Raw genomic sequence first — 25,026 nt, 5'->3', positions numbered from 1 at the left:
AACAACAGGAGCTTAAGACATGTATCACTACCTCTATACAATAGTATTCCCATAATTTGATTTAAATTATGACTGGGAGTATCTAATGTAGTTCGGGACATAATTTATGTTTTCTTCTCAGCTGAAGTACATTTATTAAATTATACTTGATATGAGATGGGTTTTATTGTTCTTCTGATGCTGCCAAATTTCATTTGTAAATATTTAGGAATAAATATCAAACATCTTTTCAATTACAATAAACACAAAAAGTTGCATTATGTGAACATTTTGCTAAAATAACTCAGCCTTTGTGGGAAAACCTTTGCTGGACAACATTTAATTTTATTTGTATGCCCTCATTAACATAATAAGTATGTGTTTGAATACAATTATATCCAGCTGTGTTTTCTTTTTGTGTTGTTTTTTTAACTGTACTACCATAGTTCAAATAGTGAGATGCCTGTCAGAGTGCTCTGCTGCAAGAATCCCATTTAGTGTGTGGTATATAATTTGCATACTAATACTGTAAATAGTTTTCAAACGGATTTCCTGGAAGACTTGAGGAGTCTTCTACATGAGTAAATAGAGTGCTTATTTCTTTCAGGAGTAATGTTCTATGTGAAAACAATTTCCCCCCCAACACAGAGAGGAAAGCCTTGTGACCTTCTTGAAATTATCATACAGCAAGATCATAACCAGGGCAGAATCTGGTCCTCATCAATTTTTAAATATCTGATCAAAAAACTGTCTTACAGTCACTTTGTTTTTTTCATCCATCTATTAGCATGTACTTATCTCAAAGTACAAATGCCCTTGTATTAATCAAAGGACAGTTGTGATAAATTCACTGTTGATATAAATGGTTAAGAGAAATAATATTAAAAAAACCGCACATACAGAGGAATTTCAGTCCCTACTTCAATTATTGGATAGCAAGGTTAGCATGAATCCCAAGCAGCAGCACTTTCTACTGGCGCTGTCTAGGAGGATGCACACCAGGCTTCTGCTAAGAAACACAAAAGAAGGAAGAAGCCTTGTCTGTAAGCAGAGGAGGAACCAGAACCTACCTGCCTCGATCTGGCTATGACCAGCATTTGAAACAAACATCTGAGAGGAGGTTGAGTTAAAAAAAAATCCACCTGATCTTAATGTTCTATCCCTGATAACGGTGGCAACAGTGAATATATTATTTAGGCTCTTCTAATAGTGCTACAGCGTATTTTAGGAAACCTGTAACAACTCTTGGGAAGAATTAATTATTTACAGAATATGGCATGCTTGAACTATGGTAAATTTCCATCCAAGCAGTGCAGAGTATGGAGTATTAATAGTTTGCTTGCTGTACAAAGTTGCACACTCCAAGTGTCCTTTTTATTGCCCCCAAATCAACATCTGTTAATGCCTTTTTTGTATCAAAATCTCTTTGCCATGATGTAATTCTAGAAAGTGCAGAATGCTCAATAGAGAGTAAATTAATATTTATAATTAGGCCAGCTGAAGTTTTGATATCTTTTTTATCTTTCACAAAGAAGATGGCAATTTATCTGTGAATCTACTTAAGCCAAAATAACCAGAAGTTTTCGTGTATCCGAGACAAATATACCCCTGTATGTGGGAGGGAATAAGCTTGTGCATTCTGATAGGCTGGGAACTGTCTGTCTGGATTGCTGCTCTGTAGGAAAGGATCTGAAGGAGAAGCTGAACATGAGTCAGCAGTATCTCTTTGCAGCAATGCAGACAAACCACATACCCAGCTGCATGAGCAACAGCTCAGCCAGCAGGCAAAGTGTTTATTTCTTTCTACTCAGCATCAAAAGGAAACTTCTGGAACACCAAGACTACTTTTGAGCCCCACAAACAACACAAGAAATATATTTCAAATGGGAAAATCAGGAGGAACAGACTTTTTTATGCTTGCAAAAAGGGAGAGCTAACTGCTGCCTTTTGTGCCTACAGGGGGGCTTACAGAGATAGATCTTTCCCAAAGGTGCATTCTGCAAGGACAGGAGACAGTAATCTGAAATTGCAGTAAAGGACTTTCCAGTCAGCTGTAAAGAAATATACTTCACAATAAAAGTAAGAGAGGCTGTGGAATGTCTATCCTTGGTGATTTTCAAAGCTTGTTTAACCCAAGTGCCTGGACAATCTTATTGTCAGCACTGGTTTGGCCAGGAAGTTGAACTAGAAGACCTCCAGAGGTCCCTCTCAGCCTACACTTCTGTGGTGCAGCCTACTCTTCACAAGCTGAAGGGAGTGAAATTCAGATAATCCACTTTACAGAGCACTCTAATCAAGTATTCACACTGGTGTGAAATTCATCTCTCCGCCTTCCCCACCCCACAACAGCAGAGTGGAAACAAGACTGGTATTTGCTTCCTTACTGCTGCCCCTGCCCTGCAGCAGCCTGTGCTGCACAAAACCCATGCAAACAAACCTCAGGTTGATTTAAGGAAATGTAATTTCACACTCTCTTTAGCTAAAAATACATAGGTACTATTTAAAATAATTACCTCGTTTCAATATGCACACCCATAAATTCAGAGTTCATTAAAGCAGTAAATATTAAGGTAGATTGGTTCACATACCTTAGGAATTTTCAATTGCATCTCAGTGTCAATACACTGTGAAACAGATATTTTTATTTGTTTTGCAGGCATGGTCTAACTTGTTAAGTGTAATTGGAAAATACTAAATTTTAAGATCTCCAGGCTTTCAGAATTTAAAAGACTTTAAATTTAAATTATGGACCTGGGTACAAACATGACAGACTGTCTCTCTCACTGGAAAATATAAAAGTCAGACACACAAGGATAACGAAAAAGCAGAGATTTAAATCTTTCTTTCACATTATGTGAAATAGAAGATTATCGCAAAAGAGTAAGCTTAAAATTTGAAATTTTCTGAGTGTCAAATGTTAGAGTTGGATTCTGCAACAGTCTATTCTGCTATTTCTGTCATTGCTGCTATTCCTGTCATTTTTCTAGGCATCTTCTAACCCTCAACAGGAACTATTCATACCACTGTCTAAAGTAGAGAAAAGAAGATAATTAGGCAGTGAATGATAAGCAGAACAGCAGAGTTCATTTTTATTTGTAGGTTTTCTATTCCAGTTTACTTGTGCAGCTATCTGAACAGTGCATAGTTAAAAATCAAGGGGAGAAGTTTATAAAAAAGAAGTGGAAGATTACAAAATAACAGAATGAGGGGAAAAAATATCAGTGGCACTCAGCTGGAAAAATAGCCAGTTTGGTAATGTGGGAAAGACTGTTTTTTCCCATATATAATCTAGCATCAAAGGAGACATTAAAATCCTATATTGAGTAAGTTGTCAGTAAAGGCTAAAATTGAGGCTCTCATAAAGGAAAACACAGGCTACATTCTCCTGCACTGCACCAATTTTTCATTTCACTGAGATGGAAGTTATTCGAGTGTGCAGAACCCACTAAGGTTTACAAGAAAAAGCTGAGGTTTAAGTAATGATTATCACTGTATTCTGGGATTTTACCTCATTTTATACACTTCAGGGTCAACAAATAAAGAGGCTTTTCCAGTGGAAGACCTGCACTATTAAAAAGGTTGCTGGTGCAACAGAAAGTCGCAGAGGAACATTCCAAACATACTGAGTACCAGTGGTCAGGTCTTTTTACAGAATTGGAAAAATGGTTGTTCTCTTAAGGCCCAGTCAAAGGACAGCAAAATTTCAAATTCAGATAAAAAATTCAGAAAATGCACTTTTTTTTAATATGTAGCTCACTTTATAATTAGAAATCAATGAGCCTCAACTAAGAGATGAAGAAAATAAACCCAGGAGCCAAATCTGCCAGAACCTGCAAATCCATAGGACTATGTGCTAAGAGTGCTGCTAGGGGAGATCTCACCAGCCCCTGTTATAGCACCCAAGGCAGCAAAAGCAAACCAATGATCCCAGGGACTGGACTAGAAACCACTTCCTTTTGATTAGAAAAAGATACTGTTACTTAAAACTGCAGAACCTAATCATGGGGTAATTTACAATCAGCTAGGTGTACCTAATCTGAAACACTCTTATGAACTTTATGATCCTCCCTAAAAGTGTATGTTTTAATTACTATTTCCATTTGGTTCAGCAGCTCTGTGAAAATACCTCTAAGAAATCAAGTGTGTGAGCACTAGGACTTGAAAACTCCTCTAGTAACAAGATCCCAGTAAGTCAGCAGATGAAGAAAGAGGGAAAATATTATTCTGAGTTTAAGTGTTGTGACACAAGTGGTAAATTTTTTTTCATCACGCAGCATAATCCCATAACTACAAACTCTAAACTAAATTGGGTTGGTCTAGCTACTTAATGATTCTATTATATAATATTATAGTACTTAGAGTTTCATACACATATACAGTAGTGTAAAAACATGAAATTATCTTATTATATGCTACTTGTAGTAGCACCATAGTCCAAGATGCTGCACAATGAATTTTAGCACAACAATCTCTCTGAAAACACGCCCTTTTGATTCAGTTGTGTGACTGAGAAACAAGCAGTGTGACTGGAATTCCAGCACCTGCTATTAAACCACAGTGCTTTTGGGGAGTTCCCTCTCGCATCATAGTTCTAATGAGAAGCACAGAGACCAACATTTGGAATGCAGTCCAACAGCCACAGCAACCGCAAATGTAAATTGTAATAAGTATGTGAGTTTGATGACTACTTTGGAAAGAGCTCCTATCAAGACTTCACCTCCCTTCAATTCCAGACCAAACTTCTAAAATTAGCTCACAATGTTACTAGCTTTTCCTACAGACTCCTGCCTGTTAGAAATTACCTCCTCTCTGAAGTACAGCTATATCTTTCAATTACCACCTGTGAAACATAATTTTTAGGAAGCCAACCCAAGATTATTCTCAAGTATAGATTCTGGACAAGCATGATTCATAATTTATTTCTAAATGCCTCATAAATTTGCCAGATAATCAGGGCAAAGTTATTAAAACCTGCTTTTTCTACTGACTCATTAGATATTTTCAATATCTACAGTCTTTTCATTATGTATGCATTATGCTTCTAAATACTACCTTTTTTCGAACTCAGAATAGGGTAAATAATTGGTATGGATTTGGTGTGACACTGAAGTAAGTGAATACAACTTGGAACTGGACTTGCATAGAATAACCTCAAATTTTTTCATATTTCTTAAAACAAATCTATTTTTAAAACATGCAATACATCTGTCAATATGCTGCAAACATACCTGAAAATAATGATCTACAGTCAAGTAGGATAATGGAAAAAAATTAGTTGTACACATCTCAACTGCTAAAACCAGCTATCAGCTGATAATAATGTGAAATCTACTGGCTTTTAATTAAGTAAATAAAAACTTTTCATTTTTTCTTATTCATTTAGTGGACTGATATTTCAGACCACAGAATGTTCAATGTAAAATCTTATTGAGATTCTTCCTTCAAAGGAAGGGATTGTCTTAGTTCATAAGAATTAATAAAACCTTCATTAGGATTAAGTGTTCTCTTCCATTGAAGGTTTTAGTAGAGAATTATGCAGATAGCATAGAATGAATTTAAATGCTCTATGCTTGTAGTCAATAGCTAATTTTATTTTGACTCATTAAAGAACAGAAATAAATAATAAAAAGTTACAGACATATTTTTTAATCTAAAATGAATGAGCAATAAACCTCACTGTGTCATACACTAGAAATATGTTGATGGAGAAATTGAATTTTGCATTTATGCATAAGTTAAGCATACTGTAGAGAGCTCCACATGGAGGAGAGAAAACTTGCCATTGGACCAATTAGTGAAATCAATACATCCTTTATTCAAGGATTGATTTGGAGATCGCTGACTACTACCAAAATAACAGTAGTTCCACTGTTGTTCTGCAATGGACCTAATCAAAACACAGAAAGGTGTGCAATTAATGGATAAAAGTTCAACCATGAGTTGTTTCCCTTATTTGGACAAGACAAATGAGGTTCAAACACCATCAGATAAAGAAGAGACATTTGATCAATTAGTTTGATCAAACTAATTATGTTTGTAGCAAGGTAAAACCCAGATGATTTCAAACTAAGAGATGTGAAGACTTACTTCATCTAGACTTTAGGATCACTTAAAATTTCAAAGTTTTTTTGAAACTTTCCAAAATAAAGAAACCTGCACTCTACCAATTTCTACTTCATACTTATTTGTCTTCTCAAACTAGAGTTCAGATCTTTTCCCTGAGTAGTATCAGACACATGAGGAATCCCACTGCCTGTGCACACAGGAAGACCTGTGTGAAACAGGAAAAAGAGAGACACAGAGAAATTTTCAAGGGATATTATACTAACAAATGAAACCATAAAATGTATCCATAGGAGACAGAATATCTTCAACCATGACAGTGATCCTTATGTTCTCACATACTTGGTTGTTTAAGGTCAGATATTGTTGAAAGCTGAACTTTCACCTTAAGAGAACAAGATTTGATCATTTTTTAAAAAAACATTAGTAGTCTGTGTGTCACAGAATTACAATTATGCAAAATGCATAAGAAAAGGATGTTAAAAAATTAATTCTTGAGACTAGTTATATGAACTTAAACAAGAAGCTGTACCCAAGAAAATACTCCTGCATTGAAGTTCTATGCTTAATTATTTTTGCAAGGTGATTTAATTTCTAATTAGTTTTAATTTATGATATACCATTTCAGATTTGTGGTCACTGGTCTTCAGAATCAAAAATTGTTGCACAGAAATTAGATCCATTGTATTTATTCAGATGGTGTTTCAGTAGTATTAATTTTACTTAGGGCTGTATTAAAATTATTTTTGTGTTTGTGAAGATTCCAGCATTTATGACACTATTGCACAAGGAAACTTGTAAAATTTTTCTGTTTTCTTGCCCCTTTGCTAAATACTTAGATTCATTATTGCTTTCTCAATTTTATTTTTTTTTTACCAAAACCACAGAAAACTGCTGTTTTACAGATTCCATACAGAAGAAATTCAGGTTACTCACTTGAAAATAAGTGGCAACAAAAAAGTCTAACACATCTCTGAAAAAGTTGATGGCAAATATGGGTGACATTTAGAAATTGATTATATGCCTTTTCACTTATAAGAAGATCGTTTTTCAAAATGCTTTGGATTAAAGCAGAAAATTTCATTTCCACAGATACAAGGATCAGTGTATAAACACAGCACTTATTAAAAAAATCCTTATACTTACTTCTTCAGGTTACTTTCCTAGTTTCACACAGAACTGGGTCTTAATCAAAACCATATTTTCGTATCATTTTTCTTGGCGTCCTTCCACCATCTCATCAATTAACTATTTCACAGGTTGTTACCTCTCAATTTTAACTTCCAAAAATTCATTTTGTTGCACTCTTGCAAGAAACTTTGCTTCTTTTTCCCCATCTACCCCATCTTTACTCAAGTATTCGACTAAATAAAAATACTAAATAATGTGAATACAAAATCTTCCACAAAGATCTTAGCAGGCCAGCTAGAAGGCTTAGAAATATGTGCTTCAAGCACATGCAAGTATGGATCATAAACATTATAACCATTTTTTGAAATTAAAGCATTGTAAAAGGCTTTGTTTCATTACCAGAAGGGCAATTATCTGAGAATGACAATTCCTGGTTTGGCTGCATTCCCTGTCTGCTGTAGAGGATATATGGTCAAACAGGTGCAAAAGAAAACATGAAAATTATATGTATATATATCACTAGAGAAGTTGGATGGCATGATTCACATTTGCTTTCTGAAGACATTTATAATTTTCTGAAAATATTATGAAAAAGCAGAGATAAGTGTTCTCTGGCTAAACAAGTGACTGGCCCAGAAAAGTCTAGCACTGAGTATGAAATGCAGGCATGCACCATCTTATCCAAAGTAAAGTCACTGTTTTGACAACTCTCTGAGGTTGATCTTGAAGTACAGGATGAAATGATTGTTAAAATACAGAAGAAACCACTGCCTGGGCCCTCAACTCCTGGTAATGTTATCTGCCAGGTGTCAAGGGTCATGTTCAGACCACTTAAAACACAACTAAAAAAAAAAAAAAAAAAACCAAGAGAAAATTAAATTAATGGACATAGAATCTCATAAAGAGAGAGAAGCAAAAGGTGTGGGATATGTGACAAAGTATAAAATATTTAAAGAACACTGTTTTCCTAGTTTGGTGCTAGGAAGCAATGGCAAGGAACACCGAAATCCAGACATACTCACCCCAGATACTTCTCTGTCCTGTATTAAATCACACAAATTCGGTTGTTGTTTTTCCATAAAATCATAGAATCATCTAGGTTGGAATAGACCTTGGAGGTCATTAAGTCTGACCCTTATCAATATTTTATATCCATTTTCGCCCAGAGAACCAAAATAATCACCATAATCCAGCAAAGCACTAACAGCAATGGGAATAGAAATCCTGCATATTGGTTTTAAACAAGTTACAAATGGCAGAAGGAAAGAACGAGCTCACACTTTGACTTATGCTCATGCTTTACCAAATCACACTGTGACTAAACCACAACCAGTGTTTAAACTTTGGAGAGGGACTCATGCCAATGCAGTTTTCTAGTGTATCTGTTATGTATTTCCCATCTTCATTTTGAAAACAACTGCACAGAAACCTGCTACATGTGACTGTAACACAACCAACACAGACTGATGACAAAGGTCAGAGAGGCATTGGAGAAAATGAAATGCTTTTTCAAGTTTTTACAGTTACAAAGTATACGGGTGACTTTCAAAGAAAAGGATACTTCCCCCACTATCTTTGGAATTAATGTGAATCTCAGCAAGTACTCAAAAGGAATTTTTTATTATTGCCATATTATTTTATGAATATGTAACTCAGGAAGAAAAGTGAATTATTTGTAGCAGCAAGACATCAACTGTCTCACTTGTTATCTAAAAGAGTTAATTTTAGAGCAAGCCACAGCTACTTTGCCCTGACTGCATTTAGTGTGGGTTTGAGAATGTTTTAGAGGATTTACTGCTTTAGTACCTGTTTGTCCCTTCTTAACAAGTGTAAGATTATGGAGTTTAAAAAGAGATAATAATTCAGGAAAGATGAAACGAATTCTCTTTCAAAGACTTTAATAAGGAGCATGACATTTCTTTTTGAACAAAAGCAGCTTCTCAATTTCTTTCTTCTAGAAGTAACTCACTTCCACAATTTGGCTTGATTTGTTATTGTTTCTGACTAACACCTTAATCTTCCTAACCAATTTTTGCTTATTTCCGCAGTCTGTTATCAACAGAAGTTTCAAAATTATGAAAATAATACACTTCCTAGGCAGGTGAAAAGAAGAGAAAGATTTTCAAGATATGTTTACTCTGCCATCAAAAAGAGATATGCATCACTATATGTGAATAATACTAATCTCAGACCTATGCCAGATACTGGCTCTACCTTGGAAATAACAGCATGGACTTCCTCCTAGGCCTGATGCTCAGGATTGCAAGGGATTTTATACAGCTCTCCCTGACAAAAATTTCCATGATTTTACTATTGGTGGTATGTGAACTAGTAAAATTAAATATTGTTTGGGAATGTCTCTGCAGGCTGCAGTTATCTATCAGCCATACTCTTTCTAACTGCAAGGTAAGATTTTTCTACATAAAGCAGAAATTGGGATTTACAGAAATTACCAAGATTGCACTCCACATACCCTGAAATACACATAACAAAATCCACTCTCCTCCCCCCACCAAAAAAAAAAACGAAAACCAAACCAAAACACCCCCACAGGGAAACAGCAATTAAATAAACATTGGAATGGAAGCTCAACAGCGAGATAACAAAGCTGTTCTCTTAACTGTCTCTCGGAAGAAAATTGAGCAGTAGATGATTATTTGAATAAACCTTTCCAAATTCAATTCCTCTGGCTCATCTGCAAGCATCATCTGAGTCTGAAGACCCTGGAAAAAATTATGGGCCAGCCAATCAAAAGTAACAGTCATAATGACTTTCAAGAATTTGTCTGTCAGACTATGGCATAAATCTTCTAGAACTTCTGTAATCATCTACAGGGTTTCCTTCGACTTGGAACCTATGAAAAGGTGTTTTTTGAGGCAAATCGTCTTCACATGTCCAATCTTGCTAATTTCCCTTATTTCAACACTATGAGTCACAGTGACATTTCTGAGAGCTAATCATCCTCTTTTTCTGCACTGCCATTCTCTTGTCTCCACTGCCATACAGCTGTTCTTGTGTCTCCCATTCCTGTAGTGCACTGCTGCACTGTCCTTTAGGAATGATGGCTTGCTTCCCTCTTCTGGTCCTTTCATCAACTTAAAGTTGAAATATAATGCAAATTTAGTATTCATAGTTTATATTTTTCATGGGAATCTTCTGTATCTGTACTGTAGCTGGGTAGGTAACAAATATAGCAATAAAACAACTAAGGACCAGGATGCTTGCAAGAAAACCTGAAAAAATATTTATTTACTCACTTTCAACCAACCAACCAAAAATAATGAAACATTTCATCCTCAAAATTCATTTTCAGTGAAAAAAAATTACATTGGGGTGGATTTTGAACTATGTTGTCACTGCCCCTAGCCTCTAAACTTTTATCAAAAGGTGAAACACTGTAAATAAAAATAAGCATTATACACAGAATCTCATCCAAACATCACCTTAAAAAACAGTTAAAAAAATTTTGCTCTCCAGAGTTGGAGCACCATTTCTGTAAATTTTTGGGAAGCTTTTTGGAGGCTTGAAAATCCATTACAAATTGTAACTAGCTCTAGCATCACACTCCTCTTTTCAGTCTTTTTGTGTTTTATCCTTTGTTCTTTTCAAAAGAAATTTCTGGATTTTACTGTGACAGTAAATTCATAACAGTGTTTTCAAAAATATTATTTCACTGAACCTATCCATTCATCTATTTATATCTTCTAAAGCCAGGAGCCTACATTGCTGACTGTAAGCCAGTCTTTTGCCTCTGATATTTCCTAGGTATGTTTACAGCCAGATTAAAAACATCTGCTGGACCAGGCAGATTTATCCACAGTTCAGCCAAAGCTCTTAATCAGATTCAATTTCCTCTTGTCCTGGTCCCTTTTACTCTCTTGAAGCTTGAACAATTCATCTCTTCCAAACCTGAAAATAACATCTCATTCTCAGATTCAAAACCTTTAGATCCATTTCTGCAGCAAATATAAAAACTCTCTGCACTTTCACAGGTCTCAGGTCCACAGATACTTTGTGTTTATTCCCTTTGTAGCTCCAACCTACATCAGATGGAAAACTGCTTTCTGTTCTCCTTCCTTGTTTTATGTCAGTGATTAGACAATAACATCCCAATCTTTTTTGAATCTCTTTCCTGTGGTTGGAAACTTTCACATCAAGTTATTTTCACTACCTGACATTCTAAATCCTACCTAAAAATCCATTTCTTCTGCAACCACTTCAGTTCCACAGTCACAAATGTAAGCTGACCATGATCAAGTTTATTATTTTTTATTTAAACTTTCTCATTTCATTCTAATCTTCCACATGTGTCATTACCTAATTTTACTTCCCCCACTAAAAGTAGCTTTCCCCAGTGTCAGAGCAAAATATGTAGTTCATATATTTTTCCATTGGTAATGATACCAAACTGTATAAACAGAAAAGGAAAGCTTAACTCTAGCTTTCGGAGCAACTCAATATTGCTCTGTAGTAAAGCAAAAAAAAAAGTACAGTTTAATCAGAATTATTGTAATAATTGACATTCTTTTTTCACAATTTTAGCACTCAAATATAGTTGGGTATGTAAGAAAATTTCTTTTTTGAACTTTTGTTTCAGATGGACTTTTACAAAGAACTTAGACAAATCTTGTTTAGACAGTGACTCCCACAGCTCAAAGCCAATATCTAATCTTTATGCACTTCAAAAATAGCTTGGAAACATAACTAGAGTGAAGTTAAAACACTTAGCAAGCAAAAAAGCAGACTAAAAAAGAAAAATAGTCAGACTTATTTAAGAGTATTTTTAGTTATGCTGATAATTTTGGCTGTGTGACTCATACCTCTGGAAACCTTTGAGATTATAATAGTCAAAGACAGGTACCTTCTGATTCAAGAAAGCAGGCACAACACATCTATTCACTGAAAATCATGAACTGGATGCACACACATCTGAAGTCTGCAATATCAGATTCATATAAACTTTAGATCCTTAAAAGAGGGAAGCAAGACCCAACCCCTCACCCTACTGCTGTTTTACTAGCTGCGCCCAGGCTCCCCAAAGCTCCACAGAAGGTGACATTTATCAGCAGCCCTGCTCACAGAGCCAGTGGCCCCACCAGCACTCACCACCGGACGGTGCACATCCCAGAATGCTCGCTCCTGACTGTCAAGGATCTTCCTCTCTATCTTGTCTCTCTTCTTGTCAACCCTGTCAATGTCATAGGACATTTAAAAGAAACAGTGTTGAGGACAGTAATTTTAAACACAAAATGCGTCCAACCACATCCCCCCCGCTTCAAAAAAATCATGCAAAATGAAAACTGCTCATCTCCAAAGGAACTTACTTTGCTTGTGCTTCAGCTTGCATAAAAATAAACTCCCATTTCCGAGCAAAAGCTCGCTGTAGCCTGGCCAAACTCTCCTGCAAATACATCACAATTTTAGTGGGTTAGCTAGCAAGTTATTTACGCTTTAATAGGTACAGGCTTTATCTTTCACTCCTGTCCTCACCTCCCCCTCACCAAAAACGTAATAAAAGTCATGATATCTGTGTCAGTGTAAATGGACCTTACTTGTCTGATACAAAGTTTGTTCTTGACACCCAATGAGATAGAATACTTTTGAATGCCTCAACTATTTTAGTTTTGAAATTCTGATGAAAAGGGTAGATGCATCCTTCAGGAGAACATGTGATTTCTGAAACATTTTTATATACTGTGTGTTATCTTAGCAATTTTGAAATAGTACAAAAAAACATCCTTGTTTTGAAAGTATGTAACAATGAAAGATAACAGCAGTTATCTCCATTCTGGATGATCCATATGACAATTCTTCATCAGTCATCTTTGCAAACGGTTTCCACTGAACAGTGTTGGCTGCCATTTTTGGTAGTATAGCCAAACCTCCACAGCTATCCTCAATTTTTAAAATGCAGATTATAGTTCTTCAATACTGTACAGGAAATGTATCTATCCTACAGCCTGCTAATAATAACAGGAAGAAAATTTATAAAATCATTGCAAAATTCTTTCTGCCATTGATGATGGAACATTTTCACTGCCTCCAACAGAGCTTTCTAAATCTCTTCCCAGCTTAATCAGCAGCAGTATGCAGTCTTCTTAACAAAAGTGTTGTTTTTACTATATTTCTATGCATTGCAAACATATCTCTGTGCCATACTCACTGAAAATGAAGACTACGGAAAGAGAAGAGCAGACTTTCTAGAGGTCTTGTCCATACCAGAAAAGACTCTTATGGATTGTACATTGAAGGGGAATTTTCTAAGGCATGTGAGTATAAAATTATGCATGTCCCACAGTGCAGTACACTGAAAAACAAGCTTGTGCCAAAAGAAGCAATACAGTGTGTCAGCATGGTGCTGTGGCTGGACTATCTGGCGTGTTGAGAGGCCTGGCTGACTATCCTGCTATCAGGTCACAGCAGCACAGCTGGACAGCTTTCAGCACAGAGACACGGCTGTTTGTGAATTTTATGTTGACAGTCTCATGAAAAATTCAGGAACTTTTTGGGGGTAGAGTTGGAATTCAAGACATCTTTCTGCTTCCAATTCCCTCTTTTTCAAGCTCTTCCTGGCCCCAATTATCTTACCTTGCCCGAGGCACAGCACAACTGTCAGGGAGTAGGAATGCTCTAGTCTGACCCTCTTTGCCTCTCATCTAGCTGATGGGAAAAGGCTCAAGTGTCAGCATCACTTATAAAGAATGAGATTTACATTTCTACTTCTATCAAGAGCTTTTGGAAATGTTGTCAGGGATCCTTCATTCAAAGCTTAAATGGTGTAGAGAACAACTGCTTTCAAAAACTCACGGTGCAACTGGGATTTGTGAAGTTATTTGTGATCCTGGCATGGGGATCTTAGCAGAGTAAGATTAGAGATGGACTGTAATCTCAGCACTCGTCCAGTTAGCCTTCACTATCATCTCTCAAAAGCCATTTAAGACTGAGCAGCGTTAGACCCACAAGCTGGAAGAATTGGATAACTAATAGATTTTTACACATAGTGCCCATAGTTCTCATGCTTCACATTATTTCACAGGCTCATCAGGCCCAGCAGAGAAATTTACTTTTTGCTTTTTTACTTACAGCTTCATAGTCTGCTAGTTCTAGCCTTGCTTTGTTTTGCATTGTCCGCTTGCAGAGGTAAACAGCTAGAACAGAACAAAATAAACAGAATTTGCTATTATCTCACAAACATGGCAGATCAGAAATAAAAGCTTCAGGTCTAGTTTAAAGCTAGCTTTTTTTGGTTTGATTTCTCCCTTTGTTCTATAAAGCTTTAAATGTGGGATCAAGGCTACCAGGATTGTAACTGAAATGATGGATCAGATACATAGGTTCATTAAATAATAATAATATCTGCTTTATGCAACAGACATCATGTGCAAAATTCATGAGGTACTTGGGGTCAGGGTTTTTTAATGGCCAGGGAACTAGCACATTAAAGAAAAATGGCAAAGACATTTTTCAAACTGTCTGCATATAAATCATAATGCATACGAGTTTTAGCAGGAGCTGCTGCTGTATTAGTCAAACAGGACTGTAAGAACACGAATACATGGTTTTATTTATTTTGACTCTATATTTAGAAAACACAAACTTTCAACCTAAGAAGATTTCAGCTAAGAAATAATTCTAAATAAAATTCATGTCTCATACAGATTAGTCTGCTATAACTGATACTTAAACTAGAAAATAATGTGAGACCAAAAAATGAAAAAAAAAAAAGTGTCATCTGTTACATACAAGAAAAAATATTATTTCATTTATTTTATAAATCAAAAAATCCTTCAGAAGACTTGTCCTTCCTCCACTTCATTCAGACAGAGCAGAATCTTTGGTAATAAAATGCTGAAGTACATTTTCAATAGACTTTATTTAGCAGCAAATATTTTCCAAACAACTCTGAATATTTTACAGATTCCCCCACCAGTGAGATAATGAGTGCAGCACAATTCCTAATTGTGCAATACTTACCCACTTCATTACTTCAGAGCACAGCTCATGTGAGATGGATGAATCTTTGATCAGAGTAGGTAATAAAACCTTAACTTATCTGTCATCTTTACAGTCAGCAAAAAGAGCCCATAGTCACTGGTTGTGCTTAGGAATGTTCCTGCTCCCTGACTGCCAGCTGGTCTACTACAGGAGCAAAGCCCCTCTGGGAAAAAACTTCACACAGGAACTTAATTCTTCCTAACTAGGAAGAAGGAGGGGCTCATTTTACATATAGGTTTGAATATTAAGTTAGTAAAATATAATTTAAGATTCCATGGAAATATTTATTCCTGGCAAGACACCTGCAAATGCATGCAAACCCACTCCAGTGAATGTTCTTTTAGTTGAATTGATTACAAGCACTTCTACCTGCAATTAAAGGTGTTACTTGAGTAAAATTAGTTATATTTTAATGCAATTTTCGACTTTTCTTCCTCTCCTCTTTTCATGTATTATTATTTGGTCTATTTTCTTTCACAACAGTTCACTTTCCACTCTCATAAGCAGCTATGGTCTCTTTCCCTATTCCCTGCTCTCCCACATACCCCCTGGTTCCAAGGCAGTTTCTGTGTCTACAAAATCTACAAAGACAGATATATATCCATGTGACATACAGCAGACAGTTTCTGTAGCTTTCATGCATTGCAATATTATTATACACTTACACTAATGCATTGGCATGCATGCTGAAACATCACAAAAAGATGGGGGGTGAATATTGGACCTTTTGTACCTAGGTTGCATTCACAATCAGTACACTTGTAAGAGGTTCTTGAGGAGAGAGAAGGTCTTTGTCATTTAGCTTCTTTTACAGTGAAGCATTTTTCTCTTTTCCTTCAAAACTGGTTATTTCATTGAACAACAACAAAAAAATTCCTAAGCCCTTGTAAATATTAACAATAAAATACACACTTTATATAAGTGTGTAGTCAGTTCTGAGAATTCCAGGGGTCAAAATTTGTCTACCAATTGAATACCTGAACAGAAACAAAAAAAAGCTCCCTGTTCCTGCACTTGATCAAAACTTTTAAACCACATTCTTATAGTCCCAGTACAGGCAATTTTAGTTAGTTTAGCTCTTTCTTGAGTCCCACTGTGGGCAAATTTTGGGATTACATTTCCTGCTACCTCCTACAAAAATTCTTTTTTCAGAGATAGCTGACTGCTCATCTTTCTGTCAGGATAGGTTTCATCAAAGATCTTTAGATAACAGTATTTCAACAGCAGAGAAACAACCAGAGAAAACACCAGGAGATGAATTAGTTGACACATTATTAATTTAATACTGTGTCTTCACTGTGTAACTCTACTGCAGTTATTTTTCCCGCAGGGTTCTTTTGATGACCGTCTTTCCATAGTAGAGTCCATATAAAGATGTTTGGTTTTCATTATGAGCATAACTTGGCCAAGACTCAAAAAGCTATATTCATCTCTCTTTTTTTAAACTGAAATATCCAAATCCCTTCCCCTTCAGAGGAGTCTAATGGTTAAAACACCTGTGGCTTGGATTCCTTTTGCCCGAAATGTTTGTATGTGCCACTGTGAATAAGGTAGAATATGCCTAAGGAAAAATTAGTATTGTGGGAAGTACAGCATATCCACTAGTGTAGGAGAAAAAGTGTTGGAGGACATTCCTACTCTAACTCAATTTATTGCCATTGCTATGTGCTAACAATTACATCATTATAAAAGTGCATGTTTGAGCCTGTATTTAACAGCTAATTGTACTGCCACGAAAAGCTGGCAGCAGCTCAGGAATTTGTCTTCACTAGTTTATGCTCTCTATCACATTATTTGGCTTATCTGTAAAAAATTCAGGAGCATGTTGGAAAGCAAGAATGTGAAAACCACCCTCATTTTCAGCCAGATCATTTGAAGATATAGAGTAGTGAGGTTTTGTTCTGACTTTTAGGACAATGAGATTTGAAACATGGATGCTCCCACCTTTCACAGGCACCACTTCTTTTCTGCACACATGAAGTAACTGTACTCGTCCAGTAGCCGGACTTTGAAGAAGTCAATCCATTTCCCTCTCAAAGCAGAGTCAGGATCTCCCAGAATGTCAGTGAATTACAGTGTCTGCTTTTCCAATCCCATATGTTGACAGTGTTTTTACAGCTTCACAAGAAGTGCAGCCTGCAGGAAGGATCTCCATCTATTTCTGTATATAGCTCTCGATTTATGTATCTTGCAAAGGTCCTGGTCAGGGCCCTCAGTACACCAAGGAGCTGTAATTCCACTGAGGAGCCCATCTAGGGGTTCCACTGAGGCCTGTGCTCTTGAATTGTGCTCAAGCCTAGCTACTCCCCCTGGCACAGGCTTGAGTTGTGTTGTAGATAGATCTCTAACTTGCCCTGTAGTTTATCCATGCTGCTACCTTGTTCCTGCCTGCACTGTGGCCATCCCCAGTTCTTGCCTACCTTCCCTTGCTTGCCACTGCCTGACAAGGGTGCTGCAAAATGCTCACCATGGGGATGAATGATATGCAAGGAACAGGGTCTGATTAATAACCTCAATTTGCTAAATATGGACTGCCTTATACACTTATTTTTAGAGCCAGTGTATTCTGATGGATTTTGCAATCAACATAATTGCCTCTACTGAAGCGAATTATATATTAGATGCTATAGCTTTAGAAGTGACTGATTACCATGAGAGAACAGATTCGCCAATAATTTTAAAGGCCATGTTAATTTGTAACATTTCGTAATGAAAGATGGTCAGTGATGTTTATAAATGGGTATTTGAACAACCAACAAGTATTGAAACACATTTCTGTGGCTGTGCAGTAAATACAGTCTACTAGCTCTTGAAGATTGTGTTGAGGCATTCACAAAATCTGAGAGTTTCAAGAGAGACTACAATGCCAGAGTTGCATAGAGAGGATGCCTGTACTTTCCCTCTTGCAAGTTTTTTAACTGTCACACCCCAAAAAACCATTTTCATGGTTCACTACACGTTTCCTATTCTTGGCCATTCACTTGCATTTGAAAGATCCTAAGAAACCTCTACAGATTTTTCCTTTAGATAAGATCATAGAGATTATGACACATTTCATTCTAGACTCAAGAAACTGGACTGAGTACACATTATATTATACACACTTACTCAAAAAAAAAAAAAAAAAAAAAAAAAAAAACCAAAAAAAAAAAACCAAAAAAACCCCACAAACCAAAAACGAAGAACCAAACCCAGAACTTTCACCTAAAACCCAAACTGAGGAGTTTTATCTTGTTGCTAAACAGGGGCTAAATCTTCCCTTTTGCCACAGTGGAGCAAAGGCCACAGCTAAATTTAATGAAAGTTCAACTGGGCCTCTGAAGACCACAGAAGATGGCACCTACACCCTCACCACCATGTACACAAACTCCTTCAATAACTGTGCCAGTGCCAGTGGGGTCACATCTGGATTCACCCCCAACAGTTAGTGTGCTTTCAGTGAACTCTTGCTATCTCCACTAGGGCCAGGTTAAATTTATCTAGTCCCTGAGCCAAAATCCTGTTTTCAGAGTCAGTGTGTATAAGCCTAGTCTGTGTCTAAAGAGCAAAGAAAACAGCAAGTACTGCAAAGTCTAAGGGTTTCCAAGTGCTCTGCGGGCAGACAGTTCTCCCTCTATATCCAAGTGTCTGCTTCAGATGGAGAATTACAGGACAATCAGCATAAAAGGTGACTGCAGGATGTAAAGTATGAAATTAACTCTTTTATTTAAACATTGGGATTTCTAGGGCTATTTCATACCATCTTTAGGTCACCTCTGCTCTTAGTTAATAGGAAAAATTGCCCTTAGCAACAGCTATTGAGTTTCACTTAGTCTTAAAAATGGGTCACCACAGAGCCCTGTGTATCTACAAAAGGACCACACTCTTAAGTAAATGCTAAAAAACTAAAGTTAGAAGGAAGACCATTATCAGGTTTATGTACATTAAACTGCCAAATCATCAAAACCTTAACTTATGAAACACTTCTCCCCATTTCTAGTCATTACTTTTTAATCCTATTCTTTCCTATAACACTTCAGGAAAGCAATTCAATTATAGATTTACAGAAGCAGAGGACATTCTTACATAAACAAAGGGCAAGGAAGAACCTAAATTTCAAACTACCAAAGAGATCAAGAATTAGAAAAAAGCAAATTCATCTTCAACATACAGAAGTCCCCAGATGATGATGGCCTTGGAAAATCCTGCAGGGTGACAAAAAACAGGTATTGGAGGAAGGTCACCCAAGATCAGACAAAGAATACCCAATTGTCAAATAATTTAAAACTACATCCATTGAATCATTTCATGCTTCTTGATATTATCATAATGCTTTCAACTTGCCATTATGGTTATATTTTCAGAGTCAGAAAGTCTACAGCTCCAGGGACAGTGGGGCAGGAAAAGGAATGCAAAGCAGAGCATGTCAGAATGCCAGCATTGCTGCCTCCACACCCTTCTAACCTGGATCACCCACAGCAATGGGGACCTCAGGCTCAGCACTAAGATTCCTTTAGGGTTGGCATTCAAGCAGCCACAAAGCCCACAGGGACTCTGGTGCTGGAGAGGACATGCCACAGTGATCACAGCAGCGCACCAACGTTGCCCCCTCCACATCTTTCTAATCTGGGTCACTCGTGGTGATGGGGTGAGGGGAAGTCACATGAGGAGAGGCTGAGATCCCTCAGCTTTTCAGCCTAGACAAGAGAAGACTTAGGGGAGATCTCATTGCAGTCTACAGCTTAATTTTCAGGGGAAGAGGAGGGGCAGGCACTGATCTCCTCTCTGTAGTGGCCAGTGACAAAGCCAGAAGCTGTGTCCAGAGAGGTTCAGGTTGTATATATGGAAAAGGTTCTTCACTCAGAGGGTGGTTGGGCACTGGACCAGACTCCTCAGGGAAGTGGTCACAACCTGACAGAGTTCAAGCAGCATTTGAACAATACTCTCAGGCACGTGGTGTGATTCTTGGGGTGTCCGGTGCAGGGCCAGGAGCCAGACTTCAATGATCCCTGTGATTCCCTTCCAACTCATGATATTCTATGAAACCTATTAATTTACTCAACATAGAAACTTGAAAAGTCCTCAGAAAATTCCAAGTTATGTTTAGAAATATCAGAATTCTGTTAAGAAACTTTATTTTTATTTGTAGGGGACCTAGATGCAGATAATCAATGCTTTTAAAACAGTACTGCAGAACCATGTACTTGCATCAGTTACCCTTTCTTACATGTGCATACACATGCATTGGCCAAACACATTTTCCATACTCCTCATATTATGGGAATAAGTTACACTTTTATGTAAAGAATAATTCAGGTAAGCACAAAACTCTGAAGTGTGAGATGACTAAAAAGCATTATCAGGAAATGCCTTCTGGTTACAGAGGCCTCATTGCAGTGATTTGTCAATGTCAGAATGAGCAAGGATCACAACAAAATTCAGGCCATGCTTGTTGAAGTGAGACTTTCATTTCATCATTTATATGACAGAGATAGCTCCTAATGAGTGGATAATATATCTATGCAGAGAAATATAATGGTATATTAATTCAGAATTTGAAAAAAATACTGTAGGTCACTTCTTCCACCTATCTTCTAATATATATGTCTTTCCTAAACCTCATTTGATTTGGTTCTACCCAGATCAAATTTTATGCATAGCAAGCACTGACACCAGTCACATTTTTCTTGAGAGGCTGTTATTCTTGGTAGACTGTAGTGACACAGACCTGTCACCAAGATCTTAGTCAATATATTCTGTATATGTAGCTTCGTAAAGGCAAGTCATTCACCTAAGGAGTCACAATGCAGTCTTAGAAACAGTTTAGTAAATTACTTGAGTTCTAGTAGGAAAAGTCTGTTTCTTACTACACCTAGAAATCCAGAAAATTTTGAGACATGGGTCCTTAGCAGAGGGATCTGTGTTAAGGACTTTAAAGAATTGATTGCAGGAGTCATTGCTGACATAGTCTGACATTAGCTATAGAAAAAATGGGAACTGAGAATCAAGATTTAAGATTATAGAATGGCAGAGCTGTCCAGAAACTATTCACATATTCTTCGTAAATTCTCATGGCATGAATTTTAACAAATATTTATATATATATATATATGAAAATTTGTATCAAAAGTCCTTCTCTGCTACCAGCTTTGCCCCAAGCTATTGACTCATAGTTTTGGGTTGATTTCCAGAGGTGCTGAGAACATGCAGTGTTCCAGCAGAGTTCAGGTAAGAAATAGGGATCAGTATTTCTCAAATACAAATTACTAATAAGCTGTTGCCAAGGAAATCCTTCCTGTGTATTTGGGCAATGAAAATATATAATGCATTCTCCACACAGTTCTTCCCAATAGTCACTCTATGGTAAAGGGTAAAGAAAGACAAATGAGAGAGAAAATTCCTGGGCTACTCAAATTTTCAGAGGAATTTGAAGGTAAGCATGGAAAATAACTAGGCAAGAGATCCTAAAGAGAAAATTATAGGAAAATTTTCAACATGTGAAAAACATGATACATGACTGCAGTTACTTTTTGTGCAGTATGTACTTTTTAGCATTACTGTGAGTTTGGGAGGGAGGAGGGAAATGAGACAGGTGAAATGGCTCATGGTCAGAACAGAGTAGCAGAGAAAACATGGAGAGACTTCTGCCAGTTTACTTCTAAGCGATAAGAAAGTATCATTAGGAAGGAAGTGTTGTTCAGACTGACTTGTTAGCTGATTACCAAGTACATTTAATAAGGAAAGGCTTGTACTTTCTTAAAAATGCTGGAGAACAACAATTAAACAGCTTTGACACAACAAAAGTAAATGGCTACTCTATTTTACTGTAACACAGGATAGATAGTGAAGTGATGCATATCTAAAGAGCTGCAGCATTTATCCAGACAAGTATCTCACACTTTAAAAGGGAGTAATTAATTAAGACTTACCCCAACCCCCATGATTACTCTCATTTCCTAGGAGATTGCCTTTGTAATTCTTTGTAATGACTTTACCTGGAAGGCTACTGAAAATATGTTACATTTTCAAAACTTGTCCTTCTTCACAGCAAGAGAATTTAAGAATTTGTTTTGAATATAGAGAAAAACAGTCTCATTTAGCATCATTTAAAGACCACGTGGTCAAGTGCTCTTAAACTCTTGTTGCATTATTAGTTATTTACTCTATAACTGATAATTAACCCTATAAGTGTTCTCTATAACTTACCAACATTCTGGAGTCCTCTTTCATTTTTAACTCATTTGAGAGAAATGCACACAAAAAAAAAACCTACAATGCTCAAACGTCCTATTGCAACTATATAGATGCAGTTGGCTTTTTGTCTTCTAGTATGTCCAAACTTCCTTAAGACTATAAGTGACTGTGGCACTTACTAAATTTTATTCTTTCTCTCCTTTGAACAGATTTCTTTTTTAAATATGCATTTAATGCGGGTTTCTTTTTTTAATATGCATTTAACTGCAAGAAAAAGTCTGGTATGTCAAAGATGCTTTTGAGTGTCCTATGATAGTAGGGCACTATCAGCAAAAAGTTCACAAGAGAAAATGAGTAAAAGTTACTAATTCTTCTTATTTTATGTCTGATTCATACATACATTTTCACAAATATATCAAATTAAGCCATAAATTAAAAAGGTGCAAATAATTGCCATTTTGTTGTGAATGGAATTTTTCCTTAACATTTCATATTTTCTATTTATTCAAAAAAGAGGACAGTAATGGGCAAAATGCCTCAAATTTGCAACAGCTGTGAGTCACTAAACCTCCAAGAGAACCAGACAGGTTCCATTAGAACTGAGACCAAGTGCACATGGAATAACAACTTTATCTGTGGCATTATATTTCCCCTTTCTGGGATGTAATTGGCTTAACTAGCCTCCCTATTTAACTACTTCTTAATGACATGACCTGTTTATAACATGCCAGGGAAAAAAACAACTGTCAGTTACAAAATTATATCTGTAAGAAAAGAGAAGATAATTCCAAGCAGGTCACATGCTCAGCCACTAGCTGAGTTCACTTCAAGAGCCAGTTTTGCTGAATTGGGATCCAATTCTGTTTGTCACAAAACCTAATCATAACTCAGGAACATGTCTTAACTCACAGAAAAAAGCAAAGTTATTTGAACTACACTAATCTTAATAATAGTAGTTGTTATTATTACTACTTATTTTCACTAACAAAATCACTCTAAAACCAATGGGATTCTACAAAGAACAACATGTCCTGCCTGGGTGGACTCCAAGACATATGGCACTAAAATGGGACTTCAACAGATGGAACTTAATGACCTGCCTTTGTAAAAATTATTTGCAATTTCAGGAATCTTTCTTGACAACACTTAAAGCATGATTTTCAAGAAAAAGTAGGGTGATTTTCAGCACTTTATAAAAATCAGTAGTTTCTCAGTAATCTCAGAATGATCATAGTCAATATTTTGGAAATTACAATCAAAAGGCTATTTTCCATTTTGACATAAATTAACTTAGTCCAAGTCCTCTTTTTGCCACCATGACGTGGCAGTTCACTACACCTTTATTATGAGAATGTGTCTGTGCTTTTTTGACATATTGGAAGATTCTGTTTGTATGTCTTTTTCAAATATACTTTCAACAGAAAAATATTTTTTAAGGCAAATAGTTGCTATTACAAGCCCATATAGATCCAATTATATTTTAGGCAAGATATTAACATGTTATAGAAATATGTAAGGATTATTTGTTTCTTAGTTTTGGTAATAAACTAACACACAGTATCTCAATCTCATTAAATTTCTTATTTAATATAAATTATTTTCCTGGCAATATGCTACATTCTGGACAGTAACCCAGTTATGGGTGAGTAAAGATAAATGGTTAGGATTCATTTTTGAATTAAAATAAAAATCTAGAGTATTTGCAGTGGCTTGTTGAAATAGGTTAATGGCAAAGAAAGTGATTTGCCTTGTTAGTAACTTTGATCAAAGAAGATTACAGAGAGAGTTTGCTTTTTGCTGGTCTTGAGAGACTTCTAATGCCTGCCACAGTCAATAATTCTAGAGGGCACAGTTTTAAGCTTGTTCAAGACAAGTCTATGAAGCTGGTAACACTACACAGCACCATAATGCATGATAAGTATGAAATGCATTTTCATATCTGTAATAACATTAATTCTATGTACTATATTTTTCAGGAAGTCACAATTACCACGAAAATCTGCAGAACATGCAAAACTACTTTAGATTAATTTTGGTCCCTTAAATATTTTTATTGAATATTTTGATTTTCCTGTATTCCTCTGATCACCATTGTTTAAAAGGGAGATGCTAATTTCTGGTACTTGGATGAAGCTAACATAATAAGAACAGTATTGAAAAGGTGCCTTAAAAGTTTATTTTCCTGCAAATGCCCTAGCATTATCCAGTTCTGGTGACACTTTTGGTAGTTCCAGTACAATGCTCTGGCCGTGTTGCACAGGGAAGTTGCGGGTCTGTTTCATACACGACTGCACTTCTGGCTCATGACATGGAAGGAGCAATGAGATAGCAGGATTGGGGGGTTTGCTTCCCCTTCCTTCTCCCCTCTGCGACCAAAGAGTTTACCTCAGCAACTGAAACACATTTAAATCTCAAAAGCTCTCAAATGAGTAAATTTACTGTTCAACAAAATCATCTCCCTGCATGATGAAGACACTGATGCCAAGTTTAACTCTGTATTCCTGGCAGGCAAACCTGGACACATTATGCAAGATTTTTATTTACTGACTAAGGTTTATAACATTGACCAATCCACAGATCAGCTGTGACAGGAAAGTAAGTATCTCCTACTTTAGACTAAAGAATATAAAGTTTCTCAGCCTGATCTTAAATTCAGACATGTTAAGCATATAATTATTTATTAAA

At 36.4% G+C, this 25,026-nt stretch overlaps 1 protein-coding gene across 12 annotated transcripts in view; it reads right to left on the bottom strand.

The window, feature by feature from the left end:
* Positions 1-25,026, bottom strand: part of RGS7 (regulator of G protein signaling 7) — a 260,123-nt gene that overhangs the window by 45,083 nt on the left and 190,014 nt on the right. For all 12 annotated transcript variants that reach the window (XM_064413717.1, XM_064413710.1, XM_064413713.1 and 9 more), the window contains 3 exons: positions 14,257-14,321; positions 12,498-12,574; positions 12,280-12,361 (listed from right to left, as the gene is read on the bottom strand). In XM_064413717.1, the coding sequence (XP_064269787.1) occupies positions 12,280-12,361; positions 12,498-12,574; positions 14,257-14,321 (224 nt within the window). The remainder of the gene's footprint in view (positions 1-12,279; positions 12,362-12,497; positions 12,575-14,256; positions 14,322-25,026) is intronic.

The sequence above is a fragment of the Passer domesticus genome, chromosome 3 (assembly GCF_036417665.1).
Source record: "Passer domesticus isolate bPasDom1 chromosome 3, bPasDom1.hap1, whole genome shotgun sequence".
Classification (NCBI taxonomy): Eukaryota; Metazoa; Chordata; class Aves; order Passeriformes; family Passeridae; genus Passer; species Passer domesticus.
The sequence above is the reverse complement of the archived record's forward strand: the minus strand, read 5'-3'. Positions and strand labels throughout refer to the sequence as shown.